Source organism: Tenrec ecaudatus, chromosome 16 (genome assembly GCF_050624435.1).
Source record: "Tenrec ecaudatus isolate mTenEca1 chromosome 16, mTenEca1.hap1, whole genome shotgun sequence".
Lineage (NCBI taxonomy): Eukaryota > Metazoa > Chordata > Mammalia > Afrosoricida > Tenrecidae > Tenrec > Tenrec ecaudatus.
In genome coordinates this window covers 1,353,807-1,369,684 of record NC_134545.1, presented here as the reverse complement: position 1 = coordinate 1,369,684, position 15,878 = coordinate 1,353,807, and the positions used below count along the sequence as shown (strand labels likewise).

The 15,878-nt window shown below is 55.0% G+C and overlaps 1 protein-coding gene across 7 annotated transcripts in view; it reads right to left on the bottom strand.

Annotated features, from left to right (window-relative positions):
* The window catches only part of RIMBP2 (RIMS binding protein 2), a 103,710-nt gene that overhangs the window by 39,569 nt on the left and 48,263 nt on the right, over window positions 1-15,878 (bottom strand). For all 7 annotated transcript variants that reach the window (XM_075533786.1, XM_075533789.1, XM_075533790.1 and 4 more), the window contains one exon: window positions 8,964-9,068. In XM_075533786.1, coding sequence (XP_075389901.1) covers window positions 8,964-9,065 — 102 coding nt within the window. In that variant the 5' untranslated portion in view covers window positions 9,066-9,068. The remainder of the gene's footprint in view (window positions 1-8,963; window positions 9,069-15,878) is intronic.

Here is a 15,878-nt window from a genome sequence, read left to right as displayed (position 1 = left end):
AATACCACAACCCGGCTGCCACTGCATGTGCTGGTTTCCTGGTGCGTACAACAGCCGTGTCTCCACTACACCACAGTCTGCCAGGGGACCCCTCGTGCATGTTTGTGCTGCTCACTAGGCGGTTCAAACCTACCAGCAGCTCCGCAGGAAGAAGGCGAGACGGTCTGCTCCCGTAATGGCAGGGTCACTGTGAGTCGGACTCAACTGGGTGGCAATGGGGTGGTTAGTAGGTCATCATTGTAGCGTGTGACAGTGATAAGAAAGTATGAACAGCTGTGAAAATGACCAAGATGGGTGGGACATAGCAGACAGCGAACACCTGGCTTTGGGGGCAATGACGCTGATGGACCTGCTGGATGTGGGGTCACCACGGGCCGTTTCTCTGTCACCTGCACATCTCAATAAAGCAAGGAAACCTGCACTTGGGCCTGATGACTCTGTCTTCTCCTCATCACGAGCCCTGCTCACAAGTTCTGCTTCTAACATTGGGGGGCTCTTGGAGCTGTTCTTCTCCTCTCTTGGGGTGAACCCCGAGTTTCATGGAAGTCAATGGGGCTAAGACTCTCACAGTCAGGCCTCTGGGTGGACACTGGCCCAATTGGAGTCCTGGGGGAGGGCAGTCTTCTCTCCTACTGGCATTGCACTTAAGAGGAGGAGGGCTGTGGCTGTGGCTGCCAAGGGCAGGGAAGCCAGCACAGAGGAAGGCAGGGGCAAAGGTGGATGGGATCTGTGGGTCCCTGGATCCAGCTGTGCCTGAAGCCCGCCCAGATCCACCCAGGTGCAGACAGGATGCAGTCCCTTCCCAGGTTTCCTGTTGCCTGGCTGCTGACCAAAAGGTAGTGGTCCCAGTGAACCCCAAGGCCTCGAGGAAGAATGGCTGGTGGTCTACTGCACCCCAAATCAGCTACAGTAGTCCGGGGCACAGGCCTGCTCTGACACCTGTGGGCACACAAGGTGGAATGAACCTGGCCAGAGCTGGTGATGGAAGGATGCACTTACCCACCAGGGCTCCTGCCAGGAGGCCCCAGGCATTCTCAGGGCAGCTGCAGAGCCACACAGGATCCCCAGTCCGTTCTGTCTTTACAGGGATGCCTCTCCCAGAGGGCTGGACCCCACCCTGCTCCTCTGACCTGACTGGCAGTGACCCAGCTCCCCAGGGAGGCTGTGGGCTCTCTGGGAGGAGGGCGGGTGTCACGACTAAGCAAAGGAGCACCATGCCCACAGCTGCTGCTTCTCTCGGCAAATCCGTGGGCTGTGCGTGGCTAAAAATGGGAAGCATATGAGACTTTGCGGGACTCGCTCACAGGCGCGTCACCTCACATACTCCACAGCGCCCTCTACCCCCATTCCCTCAGAGCTGGGTGTGGGGCGAGGCAGCACCCACAAAGCCTGAGCCGATGGAAACAAATCACTGAACAAACAGAAGCAAAGTCAAGAAATGGCGAGAGGGCATTCGGAGAGGCAGCACACTCACCATGGAGCCCATTCAGTCACAGATTGGTGTCACCTGGCAGGATGTAAAACCTACGGGCAGGGCAGGACCATGGCAGACAGCTGGAGCTCGGCCTGCCGAGCAGACAGTGCAAGCGCGTGCAGTCAGGGCAGCGGGCGGTAGCCAGAAGCCCGTAGCAACAAGGGGCAAGGCGGGCTCCTCCTTATCTCAGGCACCCAGAGCATCCTGGGCCCCTTGGCCCCTGGCGGGCGGGCAGCCTGACCTTTGCTGAGGTCCCATTTAGGTCCATTTCCCTCAGAACAATGGAAAACCCACAAGGATCTGCACCCCCAGGGGGCCCTGATGCAGAAGACTCAGTACAGGACACAGGAGGCTCAGCAGGAGCAGGAACTGTGTCTCCAGGGAAGGTGGATGGGCCCAGATGCCTTGCCACCTCTGTAGTGAGCACTCCAGCCACCAGACCCAGAGCCACCAGGGTGCCTAGGAGGGTGGGGCTGGGATGTATGTGAGTAGAATGGGATGGTGGTGGGTGGGGTCAGGGTGATAGTGGCTGGGGCTGGGGCGATGGTAGGTGGGGTTTAAGTGGCAGTGGGCAGGGCAGGGTGCTGGAAGACACTGGGTAGGGTTGGTGTCATGAGCAAGGTGGGGATGCTGCCTGCTGGCTGAGGTAGCGGGGAGGAGGGCCACTTGTGGGATCCATAGGGGCTGGTCACTATCAGCTCTGAGCTAAACCAAAAGTGCTCTAAGGACTTGTGCTGGGGGCTCTGCCCCCTGGGTCAGGGGAGACCTGTGCGCCACAGGCTTTTGTCTCGATGCTCTGAAGGGCCTCCCCACCACACACTGTAAAATGGGCAGCCGATGAGACTGATACTGCACAGGCTTCGTGCTGTGGGTCGGTGTCTGAACCACGCTGGCCTCCCCAGGGGCAGGAGTCTCATTTCAAACCCTCGGGTCACACGGCCCCGTCACAGCCTGACACCTACAAGGCAGTGTGGAGCAGCAGAGAGCACCTTTGACAGCCACCTGCTCATGGGGGTTAGGGTTCAGGGCTCTGGGTTGGATCTCAGCCCCACTGTGACCACAGTATTATAGCTCAGCTTCCTGTTCAACATCATCCCCCATGTCACTAGTTCCCATATCATCAGTCGGACTCACAGTCTCCCTTTGCAACAGAGCAAAGCACTGCCAGGCCCCGCACCATCCTCACAACATGTCGTGGGAGTCCATTCTGGGCAGCCATCGTGTCCACCCACTTTGGTTGGGGGGGGTCTTCCTCTTAAAAAAAAAAAAAGAAAAAACCCAAACCCAATTCTGACTTGTAGGGGCCCTACAAACCCTAACAGGATTGCCCCACAGGGTGACCCAGGCAGGCTCTTAACCATCATGGACAGCCTCGTCTTCCTTGAAGGGAGCAGCTAGTGGGGTTGAACTGCTGGCCTTCAGTTCATAGCTGAGCACTTTAAGTACCAAACCCAACCCTGCTGCTGGGTGTGGACTCTGATGCCCAGGGGGCAGTCCTGGGGGACAGAGAGCTGCCCTGGGCTGTGCGAGGCTGTCGTCATTCCAGGTGCCAACTGCCTCCTCTTTCTCCCTCAGAGCGGCTGGTATATTCAAACCACCAACCTGAGGCTTGGCAGCTGGGCACCTTGACCCCTGTGCCACCAGGAGTCTTGGGCAGTATGTGTTTTGGAGTGTGGCTGCTCTACCCAGCAGAGACAGAGCAGAAGCTGCGGGACCAACAACGGAGCAGGGATGTTTGGGCATCACTACTGCCGGGGGTGGGGGAGAGGCAAGCAGTAACCACCGAGGCACGAGACCTGCATGAGGTGCCCAGGCTTCTGGGCACCAGACCAGAGCACCCATCCTAGTCTCAGCCTCACCTGCTGCTTAACCCTGGGGGCAGAAGTGCTGGAGTGGGTGCTTGCTCCATCCACACTCTAGGGCCAACGAGTACCTTCACACACACCCAGACTCCCCCTCTCTCTCACACATACACACACAACCACACACTGCTGTATACACACACACACCCAGACCACACACTGCTGTACACACAAACCTAGAGTCACACATTGCTGTGCACAAACATACACACACCTAGAACCATACACTGCTGTACACACACAGACTCATACCTACACACCTACTACATACTACTGTACATACACTCAGACTGACCCACAAACTCACACTACTGTATGCACACTAACATACATGTACAGACTCAACCATAAACATACACTACTGTGTACTCACACAGAGATTCACACATATACACACACACTCAGAACCAGACACCACTGTACACTCATCGATCCACACTACACCTATACAGTCACACATACAAACATATACTATATATACTCACACAAATGTATATGGCTGTACACTCACACTGACACACACAACTATACATACATTCAGCCACACATACACACCGCTGTCCACACACCCACAAATGCACTAATGTATACTCTCACATACTCAGACCCACATATAGTTCTCTACACTTACACAATGATGCACACTCACCCACACACACTGCACACTCACACATACACACCCACACACTACTGCATGCTCACATAGACACACAACCACAACTATACTACTGTAACACACACTACTGTACACTCACATGCACACAAACACTATTGTACACTCATAATCTACTACACACATACACCACTATACTCAGACTCACTACATACATGCCAATATAAACCACACACCCACAAACACTACTACCCACTCAGACACACTAATAGTGAGTCACACACACCTACATGCACTCATATGCTCACCTATACCCACACTCATAGACTAATGTGCACACCCCCATACACTAACATGCAGACACACACCCACATGCCACCCTCCCCTCCCACTGTCATGCTACATTAAAGCCTCTCTTTCTGGAAGCAATCCTGGCTGTCAGGGATGTTTTCACTTTGTACCGAGCTAGGTAACCAGCCAGCACAAGGCTGTGTCAGACTCAAGCACCTGGCGAACCTGAGACTAAATTCTGGCAGCGTACACCAGCCCAGGCGGCTGTGGTCTGCCCTCCCACACAGGCCCATGCTGCTGAGAGCCTGGAGACACTTCCTGGATCCCCTTCCTGCACGTCCACTGCCCACTCCTCACCCTCTAAGCTACCCAGGGACAGAGTTCACCCCAACATTCTGCCTACCACCTGCCCTCCATGGTGCTCCTGACCCCTCCCCTGCCCTTCAACAAATGGCTCCACAGCCAAGTAGTTTCAATAAGGACACACATGCCCACTCTTCATCTTTTGTAACTGCAAATATCGAGAGGTTTCCTGGGGAGCCAGCTCACAGCCTGCCGCCCTCACTCCCAGCCACACACCTCCCTCCTCCATTTCTTGGACCCCCTTCGCCTGCTCCCACCTAAAGACCCCAAAGCCACCAAGCTCCATCCCAACATGGTAGGTTAGGAGGCAGGTGAGCACCTGGCCGTGCAAACCCCACCCATGTCCAGGGTTGCCCTCCTTGCTCACACCACCTGTGGACAAGTATCTGCTGTCCTCTGTGGTTGCAGTCATGAGTTACAGCAACAGTGGAGCAGGGCAGTCAAGAGTGTGGACTGGCAGAAGATCTAGCAAGTCTGTACTGCCAGAGTGCTCCTTCGAGGCCAGGGGGCAAGACTCTGGCTCACAGGGTTCAGAATGTGATCAGGAGGGGCCATCCCTGGAGAAGGACTTCATGCTGAGTGGAGCAGGGAGGAGGAAGACCCTCGGTGAGACAGGACAGCACCAAGGCTGCAGCAGAGGGCTCAGACATAGCAACTGTCGGGATGGCTTGGGGCTGCGTGGCGATTCCTTCACATATGCGTGTGGGGCACTGTGAACTGGAACTGATGTGAAGGCAGCTAATGACACAGAGTCCCTTTTCTTGGACTCTGAGGGCAGAGGCCAGTCTGCTTTGGTTTTGTCTCGGTGGTGGTCCAAAACCAAGCCAAACTAAACTCATTGTAATCGAGTTTCCGAGACGAACTGTTTACTACAATCTTTCTCCTGAGAGCTGGTGGTTTGAATTGCCAACCATGGGGATCCAGGTCCAACACGTGGCCACCACACCACCAGGGCCTCTCCTTAAGCCAAGCTCGCCGCCATCGAGTCAGTGCTGGCTCACAGCGCCCCTGTGGGCTCCCGAGACGGTAGCTGTTCACAGAGCGGAAAGCCCAGTCTTTCTCCCGAGAGCTGCTGGTGGTTTTGAACTGCCGGCCATGCAGGGGAGCCACCACAGGAGATGGGACAAGCAGTAGTAAAATGACACTGTTTCCCAACATAACATGTTCCATTTGGTGACCACCATTGCATTGCTCCCATCGTGTCCAACCACCGCAGTGTCCGCTGCCACCACTTCCGGCCACAAAAATCCTGCTTCAAAGGCCAAGCAGGCAAATGGAGCCACTCCACAGTCTCCCAGGGAGGAGGCCGTGCAGGATCCATAGCCAGGACTTTCTTCCAAGACCCCTCTGTGTGATCTGACTCTGACGGTCAGCAGCCCGGGGTCACATTACTGACACTCAGTGTGTCTTGGAATAAGGACCCACCCAGCTGCTGTTGGGTGTCGAGCTAACTCTTGGAGACCCTGTGTGGCAGGAGAGCAAGCACCTCCCGGGGTCTCCAAGGCTTAGGCCCTCAGGGATCGGGTCTCTGTCTCCTCCCTCTCAAAGTCGTTTGTGGGCTTCATTCACTAACCTCATAATTAGTGTCCAAGCACCTCACCACTGCGTCTCTGGTGGGATGTTCCTCTGCCCAGCTGACCACTAACTAGCTGTGGTCTCTCAACACTGGGGTGTCACCGCCGCCCCGCAATCGAGAACGATGGCTGGGCGGCTGCCACGTGGAGGGCTGGTCACCAACATCTGTTGACAGGGCAAGTGACCTGGTCAGCTCAGCAACCAGAGCCCGATGGCCATCGGCCGGGAATACCAAATGCAACTATGGGCCGACCCCAAAGAGTCCACCAGCCTCACTCTGCTCAGCCCTCTGCTTCCAATGTTAAAAACTCCAAGCTTGTAGGAAATGGCACACTAGCATCTGCTAGTCTTTCCCCTGCACCCTCCCTGCTGCCCGCTGACACCTCGGCATCAAGGTGCCCACAGTACAAATGGCCAACTGAGAGCACAGACGCTCGCACACACTGGCCCAGTGCTCACAGAGAAATCTGGACACACACCACCACCACCACCACCACCCACCCACCCACCCCATCCCAGTGCTCAGTCAATGGCTCTTGGTTCCTAGAGAAATCTGGGCCCTGCAGACACATACACACACCCCGCTGCCCCCCCCACCCCCCACCAGGGCCCCCCACTGGGCAAGCTTGAAGCTTCTGCCAGCTCAACTGTCCAACAGCTCTGCCTGGGATAGAGCTTCCGGAGCTGCAGGGCTGAAGGTCGAATCATTGGCACCGCCTGACCATGGAAAGCAGCCCTTCCGCAGACTACGGGAGGTGAGGAGCAATGTCCGCCACTGTCTCACCAATATCCGCCACGGATAACATCTCACGAGAGACAGCGGCTCGGGGCAGCCAGCTTGTTGCAACAGGCGATAAGGCCAGTTTAATGAAATCTGCTGTAATCTACAGCCTCAATCATGCAGGGCAGGTGAGCAGGTACGTGGCCTGAGTGGCAAGTGCTCGCCGGGCGAAGCCTATCACTGCCACTCCTGCCACACTTCTGGGCAGTGTCTCCATAGAAGCGCCCATCCCTGACGGGAGGGGGGGAGGAGGGGGAGGGGGAGGGGGAAGGCTTCCTCCTCCTGCACCCGTAAGGATGACAGTCTGGGAAACCTTATGGGCAGCTCCACTTGGTCCTACAAGGGAGCTATGGCTGGAATGGACTCCAGGAAGGGAGTGGGTGTGGTTTCGTGTTCTGGCTGATGAAAGGTGGGCAGTTCGAACCCACCCAGTGGCACCTCAGCATGAAGCAGCAGCACCCTTCCACAAGGAACCCCGGTGGCCCCCGTGGGGAAGCGCTTGGCTGCTTACCAAAGGTGTTGGCAGTTGGACCACCCCAGTGAATGCTCAGGAGAAGGGCTTGCCAAACCTCTCCCAGGAAAATTGGTAAAATCCCACTGCTGTCATGTGGTTTCTGACCCAGAGCAATAAAACGTTGGCTATAAATCTCATGGGAGCAGACAGCCTCATCTTCCCAGGGGCTGGACTGTGGGCTCCAACGGCCAGCTCTGTAGTGAGCACCCTAATGCCTGCCCTTGTGGGGCATTTCGACTCTGTGGGGGTCTCATTGTACTTGGAATTGACCCAGTGGGCCACCAGGACTTTCTTCCATGGGGCTGGTGGACAGATTACTCCTTGAACAAAAAATGATGTGTACCAGTCCAGGGCACTGTGACAGGGTATTCGCGGGGCTACCAGCCAGGTGGAGGACTCTGTGGCTCCTGGGGGGCCAGCTGTGCTGTCAGATCCTCCTAGATGGGACCTGGTGGGGTGGGGAGTGACCTCATCTGGAGACAGGCTTTGCAGGTAGTCAGGTCAGTGAGGGTCTACAAAAGGCCACAGTGCCTCTGTGGGGAGTGACCGTCTCAGAAACTCTGTCCTACAGGGCTCTCTACACGTCAGAATCCACTCGTTGGCCGTGGGGTTTGCTTTCATCTCTGTGGCAGGAGCCATGGTGGTGCAGCAGTTAAAGCAACCAGCAGCTCCGAGGAGCAGCTCTGAGGAGAAGATGAGGCCGTCTGATCCAGCAAAGACAGCAGTATTAGAGATCCCATGGACAGCTCGCTGGGCGGTGGGTCCACCCCACGGCCATGGCATGGGACTGGGGCAGGGCAGATGCTGGTCCAGCTTGAGTGGCTTCTCTTAGAAGACGAGGACAGACAAGAGGGCAGCCACCAGGTGCCAGGGGACAGGGCATGCCAGCAGCCCGGGGACACCCAGGGCACCCTTTCTAGGCTTCCCCAGGTGGGGGCCACTTGGTCGACACTCAGCCACAGCGGGTCCATTAGCCGAGCTCCTGCCAGGCCTTTCCCACCACCCCAGCCCCCTCTGTGTCTGAGTGAGAGAGGGGGAGGGGCATGGGGGCCCACAAGCTCCCCTGGGTGCCACCAAGGGTCCCTGAGTCACCATTCCTCTTTCTGTCCCCCCTTTCTCCTTTCCACAGGGGGTAACTGTCCCCTCTTTCTCCACTCTGGCTCACTGATGGACGCCCGCTGCACCCCTCAGAACAAAGGAAGCAGGGCACCCCTTTAGCAGGACACAGCACCCGGCCCACACCATGTAGCATGGGCACCTGTCTCACCCAGTTCCCACCTGCAGCCGCCCCCACTCCGTGCATTTTAACGTGTGTCGTGAGTGTGGGGGCACCCTCCCTGTGACAAGCACCAGCACCAGCGTCCTCCTCCGGGGACCAGAGGCCGCGTGGGCGGTGCCAGAAAAAGCACACATGTTGCTGGGGGCGCTCCTGGCAGAAGGGGCTGAGGCCTGCCCCGCCCCATGGCCATGGCCCCACCCTGCCCTCTCACCTTCTGCAGCAGCTCGATCTCCTGCTGCTTGGCGCTGAGGACGGCCAGGGCTTGCTCATGCTCCAGCTGCAGCTGCTGCCGGCGCTCCGCGGCCTCTCGCATGTGCTACAGGGACAGGGTAGGGTCAGTGGTCAGCAGGCCAGTGCCCACCCAGGCCAGCTGGCTGTGGGGAGTGCTGCGCAGCATCTCTGAATCAGCCCAAGCAGGGGGCAAACTCGGTCCCCGCCCCAGCAGCCATTCCCCTCCCACCCACCCACCCACACACACACACAAACCCAGCCGATCCTCCCGGCCCCCTCCTCCACCTGTGGACGCATCCTCTTGCTGGGACCGTGGGCAGTGCCAGATGCTTACAAAGACCACCGCCCTTCCCTGGGTTGGAAAAGTCACATTCACTCAAGTGGCTGGGTTTTATTCCAGATCATTTCTAAGTTACCAAATGCCCACCACCGAGGACCTGTCCCTAGGGCTTGGCTCAGACTCACAGACCTCGCAGGGCAGGCAGGAGGGCTACCCCTGGGTTTGTAAGAGTAAGTCCTCACCTTGGTGGGATTGGACAGCCCACTTCAGGTTAGCAGACAGGCACTTACCCACTGCACCAGGGAGGCTCTCTGAAGGTATACCCCAAAGTCAAGCCCATGCAGCCCTACAGGGCAGCTGCCCCACTGGGGGATGACTGCCATCTTAGGAAGCAGACTGCCTCATCCTTCTCCAGTGCCAGGCTGCTAAACACAAGGTCCGTGGTTCAAGCCCACCAGCCGCTCTGAGGGAGAAAGAGGAGGCTGTTCCAGAAAAGACTGACAGCCTCAGAAACTCTATGAGGCAGCTGTGCTCTGTCCTACAGGGTTACTGTGAGTCAGAATCGACTAGCTGTCAATAGGTTCATTGTATATGCATGGATATCTCTGTATTGTATGTACATAATTCGCGGCAGTCAAGTCGCTGGTGACTCAGAGTGACCTATAGGGCAGAGTGGAACCACCCCTGTGGGTTTCTGAGACTCACTCTTGATGGTGAGAGAAGGCCTTATCGATCTCCCAAGGAGTGTGGTGCTTTGAAACTGCTGCCCTTCCTGATGGCAGCCTAACGCATAACCACTACACCACCAAGGTCCCTGTGTCCGTCTATATGCACACGTACAGACACACAGACACACTGCCATCGAGCCCATCTCACCCCACAGCGACCTTCATGAGCAGAGTAGAAATTCCCGCTCTTGAATGGAGCCAGCAGCCTCCTGTTTCTCCCTCCCAGCAGTGGATGGGTTTGAACCATTGACCTGGTGGTGAGCAGCCTGTGCTTAGCACACTCCACCACCATAACTCTTACAGGTAAGTGGACATGCATACATATGTACATGTCATTGTTAAGATTCGCGTTTGAGGGTTCGGTGCACCCATGATTTCCATCAGGAAAAGCCAGGAGGGGCCCGGCAGGGGAAGGGGGGCACACGGCAGCTCACACTCTTTTCCTGAGGGTTGGCTCCACTACCTCAGCCACAGACACTCTTGCCAAGCAGCCGAGAGGCTGCTGTGGACAGGCAGGGGCGGAAGGAAGGCCTGTTTGTCCTTTTAGAAGTCACGTCTCCTGTCTGTCCACTGCTCCACGCTCACGCCTTGGCATCCCCTGCTGTCTCCAGAGAAAAAGCTGGCTGTGCAGAAGCTAGGAGCCCTGTGCCTGCACATGAGCAGTTTCACGCCCGAGCCGGCAAGTCCAGCCCGTCAGATCCCGGGGAGTGGGCCCGAAATAGAGAACCCCACAAACCTGTAGCTGAGCTGTTGGCCCATCACAGGAACCTGCTCAGGGGAGCCAGACAGGCCGGCAGACTAACACCACACACCCACCCCTCACACATCTGTACTGCCTCTGAGCCTGGCTCCCCCCACCTCTCTGGTCTCTGAGACTGACTCCCTGCCTCTTCCTGAGCAGGTCAGTTTTGAACCTGGTACACCCCTGGGCAGGACAGCCCCGAGTTTGGTTCTCCCAGACCTCCCTGTTCTCTAAGCCTGGATCTCCTGTCCCCACAGGTCAGCTCTGAGCCTGGCTCCCACAGGCAAGACAACCCTGAGTCTGGCTCTCCTGGACCTCCCTGATCTCTAAGTCTGGCTCCCCTTACTACCTAGGCACCAAAGATCAACTCTGAGCCTGGCTCCCCCATCCTCCCTTGGCAAGTCAACTCTGAGCGTGGCTCCCTCAGCCCCCTAGGCAGGAGAGCTGGTATTTCCCAAGAAGCCCACTACAAGTCAGACTATCCTTGACCCTGCAGATTTGTGGTGGCCACTGTGACCTTCTGCCGCAGATACAAGGTGACCCTTCCCATTGCAAGGGGGGCTTCGCACACTCCCTGGGGAACCCCCACGCGGAAGCCCCTGCTGGCGTGACTGTGTTTGGCTGCGTGGCGGACAGTCAGGGAGACAGCCTGACAGTGACAGCTGTGGTGTGATGACACAAGGTGGTGGCTACATGCATGAAGCCCTAACTGTGCACCCCCACCCTGGGGGCGCTGTGAGTTCAGCATGGGGCTGCTCATTGGAAGGTCAGGGGTTCAAACCCACAAGCTCCTCTGAGGGAGGAGATGATGCTCTCTAGTCCCATAAAGGTCGACCACTTGGCACCCCGCCGTGAGTGGCCATGGTCTGACTTTCGTCGTGTCCGTTTGTTTTTAACTGTACGTGAGTCTGAGTGGGGAAAGGTTGCTGGTGTGAGTTCAGCCAGAGGTGCCTGGGAGGACAGGCCTGGAAAGTAACCCCTGGCAAATCCAACACTGGTCACCGCTCTGGTCTGATGCACGGTGGAGGGGTAAGTAGCAGGGCTCAGGGCTTGGAGCAAGGCCCTTGTACGAAGCCAATCTCTGGCCTGCAGCAGAGGCTGGGCACCACCCCAGGTGTCAGACCTCAGGCCAGGGTGCCTTCACCACTGCCCCCTAGCCACCAACGTGGCCTGGCTAAACAGCCGACAGCTGCCAAATTACACTATTGTTCCCGCTAATTCCGGGGCTTCTGTTTATCATGGGAGCGGGCCACTGCCAAGCCAGCCGTGTGATCTTTATTTAGTGTCGGGAAGGAAGTGATTAGCAGGCGGGGGGGCCGTCTTCCTTCCAAGGCTCAGACGGCTCCAGGCTCCAGGCTCCCGTGAGTGAGGGGGAGTGGGGAAGGGGCCCACAGATGCCTCCGTGGGGGTCTAGGCACACAGTCAAAACAGACAGCATGGACAGATCCAAGACCCCCAAGGGAGTCGGCCACAGGCGGCCGAAACGGCCAGCAGACTCCGTGGGGGCCCCTCCACCTCAGTGACTTCACAGAGGGTCCTGAAGGGCTGTGACCACCAGGGGGCACAGCCAGGCCTTACTTCCGCAGCACTGCCGTCGGGTGGGTCCAAACTGCCACAGACTCTGATGGGTAGCAACCCATACAGAGTTTCTCAGGCTGTCACTCCTTATGAGAGCAGAGAGTCCACCCTTCTCCCAGAGTGGCTGGTGGGTTTGAACTGGCAACCCTGCGGTGAACAGTCGAGGCTTCCCCAATGGCACCCCCAGGGCTCCTGAGGTTAGTAAACCCCAATCCCAAGGTTAGTAAACCCCAATCCAAACCCCCTGCTGCTGGTGCATTCAAACTTGTGGCATTCCAGGGTCAGACTGCAACTGCCCTGTGGGCTTGACACTTGGCCTCACCTTTCTCCCAAGGAGCAGCTGGTGGGCTAGAACTGCCAATCTTTCAAGGAGCAGTAGAGCACAAATCACTTGTGCCACTCAGAGGCCCACCAGAAAAACGAGATGTCACTTTGAGGACCAAAGGACACCTGACCCAAGCCATGGTATTATCGGTGGCCTCATACGCGTATGAAAATTGGACACTGAATAAGGGAGACTGGAGACTTGGGCAAAGACCACTGAACGTTCCGTGGACTGCCCGAGGGACAGACAGAGCTGTCTTGGAAGCACAGCCACAAGGCTCCTTATGAGCAAACGTGGTGAGTCTTCAGCTCACATATTTTAGAAGAGTGTTTTCAGAAGAGAGCTTTCTGGGGGAAAGGACACCATGCTTGGTAAAATAAAGAGACGGCAGAAAAGAGGAAGCACTTGGACAAGATGGGCTGACGGAGTGGCTACACAAAGGCTCAGACAGAAGGATGATTGTGAGGATGGGGCAGGACCGGCAGTGCTTCGTGCTGTCGTACATGAGCTAGAGCCGACTCAGCATCACTTAACACCATCATCGCCATCTATCACTGTCCCACCATCCCGTCACCTCTGTATCCCTTTTATCTAGCCGCCCTTCATCCATTCATTATCTACCTATCATTGATCTGCCATCCCATTCATTCATTGCCTACCTGCCATCCATTCTTCAGACATCATCCCACCCCTCCTTTATCCATCCGCTTAATCATGGAGTCACCCACCATCCACTGTCATCTCTATCCAGCATCTACCCACCCCTCACACATCATCTATCATCCATCCACCCTTTGTATATTGTCTCCTATAGCCATCCTCCATCTATGCTCCACCCACCTGCCCATCATCCATCCATCGAACACAGAGACGTAGTCTATCATTATGGAGATGGACTACGACTCAATTAAAAGAGGACACAAAGTCTCACAACTGGACCAGTAAGCAGCATCGTGATAAATGGAGAAAAGATTGTCGTTTTCAAGGATTCTTGTCTTGCATGGATCCACAATGCTCCTGAAAAGCAGCAGTCAAAAGAGCAACAGACACAGGAGGCAAAGGGCAGTTATAGCGGTCTAGACAAAGACATGTACACATGCAAACATATATAGGAGGATGGGGAAATAGATCTATGTGCTTATATTTATATGTTTAGTATTAAGGTGGCGGAAAAACATTGGGCCTCTACTCAAGTACTCCCTCAATGCAAGAATACTTTCTTCTATTAAATTGGCATTCTATGATGCTCACCCTCCCGACACAACTGCTGAAGACAAAGCGGGTGAATAAGCAAATGTGGTGAAGAAAGCTGATGGTGCCCGGCTATCGAAAGATATAGTGTCTGGGGTCTTAAAGGCTTGAAAATAAACAAGCGGCCATCTAGCTCAGAAGCAACAAAGCCCACATGGAAGAAAACACCAGCCTGTGTGATCACGTCGTTCCGAAGGGATCAGTTATCAGGCATCAAAGAACAAAAAAATCTTATCATTGAGTGCACACCTCCATGATACGATCGCTGAGGACAAACGGGTGCATAAGCAAATGTGGCGAAGAAAGCTGATGGTGCCCGGCTATCGAAAGAGATAGCGTCTGGGGTCTTAAAGGCTTGAAGGTGAACAAACGGCCATCTAGCTCAGAAGCAACAAAGCCCACATGGAAGAAGCACACCAGCCTGTGCGATCACGAGGTGTCAAAGAGATCAGGTATAAGGCATCATCAGAAAAAAGAAATCTTACCACAGTGAATGAAGGGGGAAGGGCAGAGCGAAGACCCAAAGCCCATTTGTCGGCCACTGGAGATCCCCTCACAGAGGGGTCTAGGGGAGGAGATAAGTCAGTCAGGGTGTGATGTAGTACCGATGAAGAATACAGCTTTCCTCCAGTTCCTAAATGCTTCCTTCCCTGCAACTACCATGATCCGAATTCTACAAGTCTGGATAGAGCAGAGAATGTACACTGGTGCAGATAGGAGCTGGAGGCACAGGGAATCCAGGGCGGATGATACCTTTAGGACCAGGGGTGTGAGGGGCAATACTAGGAGGGTAGAGGGTGAGTGGGTTGGAAAGAGGGAACCGATTACAAGGATCTACATGTGACCTCCTCCCTGGGGGATGGACAACAGAAAAGGGGGTGAAGGGAGACGTTGGACAGGGCAAGATATGACAAAATAATAATTTATAAATTATCAAGGGCTCATGAGGGAGGGGGGAGTAGGGAGGGAGGGGAAAAACAGAGGACCTGATGCCAAGGGCTTAGGTGGAGAGCAAATGTTTTGAAAATGATGAGAGCAAAGAATGTACAGATGTGCTTTACACAATTGATGTATGTATGGATTGTGATAAGAGTTGTATGAGTCCCTAATAAAATGTTTTTTTTTTAAAGAGCGATCAACAGATGCATTGCATGAGGTAAATTAGGCAAATCGACTGCACATGGCCTTTTTAGAGTATTGAAAAAGTAAGAATATTACTTTGAGGACTAAAGTGCACCTGACCCAAGCTATGGTATTTTCCATTGCCTCCAACGCACGTGTAAGTTGGACACTGAGTAAGGAAGACTGTAGAAGAACAGATCATTTGAATTGTGAAGCTGGAGAAGATTATTCAAAGTACCATGGGCTGCTAAAAGGACAAACAAGTCTGTCTAGGAGGAAGTACATCCAGAGTGCTCCTTAGCAGCAAGGATGGCAAGACTTCACCTTAGTGCTTTGGACATTTTGTCAGGAGAGACCAGCCCCTGAAGGAGGACAACATTTTTGGTAAAGTGGGGTGGCAGCAAAAAAGAGGAAGGCCCTCAACAAGATGGACTGACACAGTGGCTGCAACCATGGGCTCAGATATAGGAACAATTGTGAGGATGGCTCTGGGCCAGGCAGGGTTTTGTTTTGTTGTGCAGAGGGCCGCTATGGGTAGTAACCTGGTTGTTGGCACTGAACAACAACATCCTCCCATCTATCTTATACCCATCTATCACCTATCCTTAATCCATCCATCCTCTACCTACCCATGCATGTATCTATCATCCATCCATCATCCACCTACCCATCCATCATTTATTCTCCAGCTATCTATCTTCTCTCCATGCATCCATAATCCATCCATCATCTGTCCATCAATCCATCATCTATCCTACATCTTTCCATGCTTCCATCCATCCAACAATCCATCATCCAGCCATCATCTATCCTCCATCTAACCATCCTCTATATCCATCCAGCCATCATCTATCCATCCACTCATTATC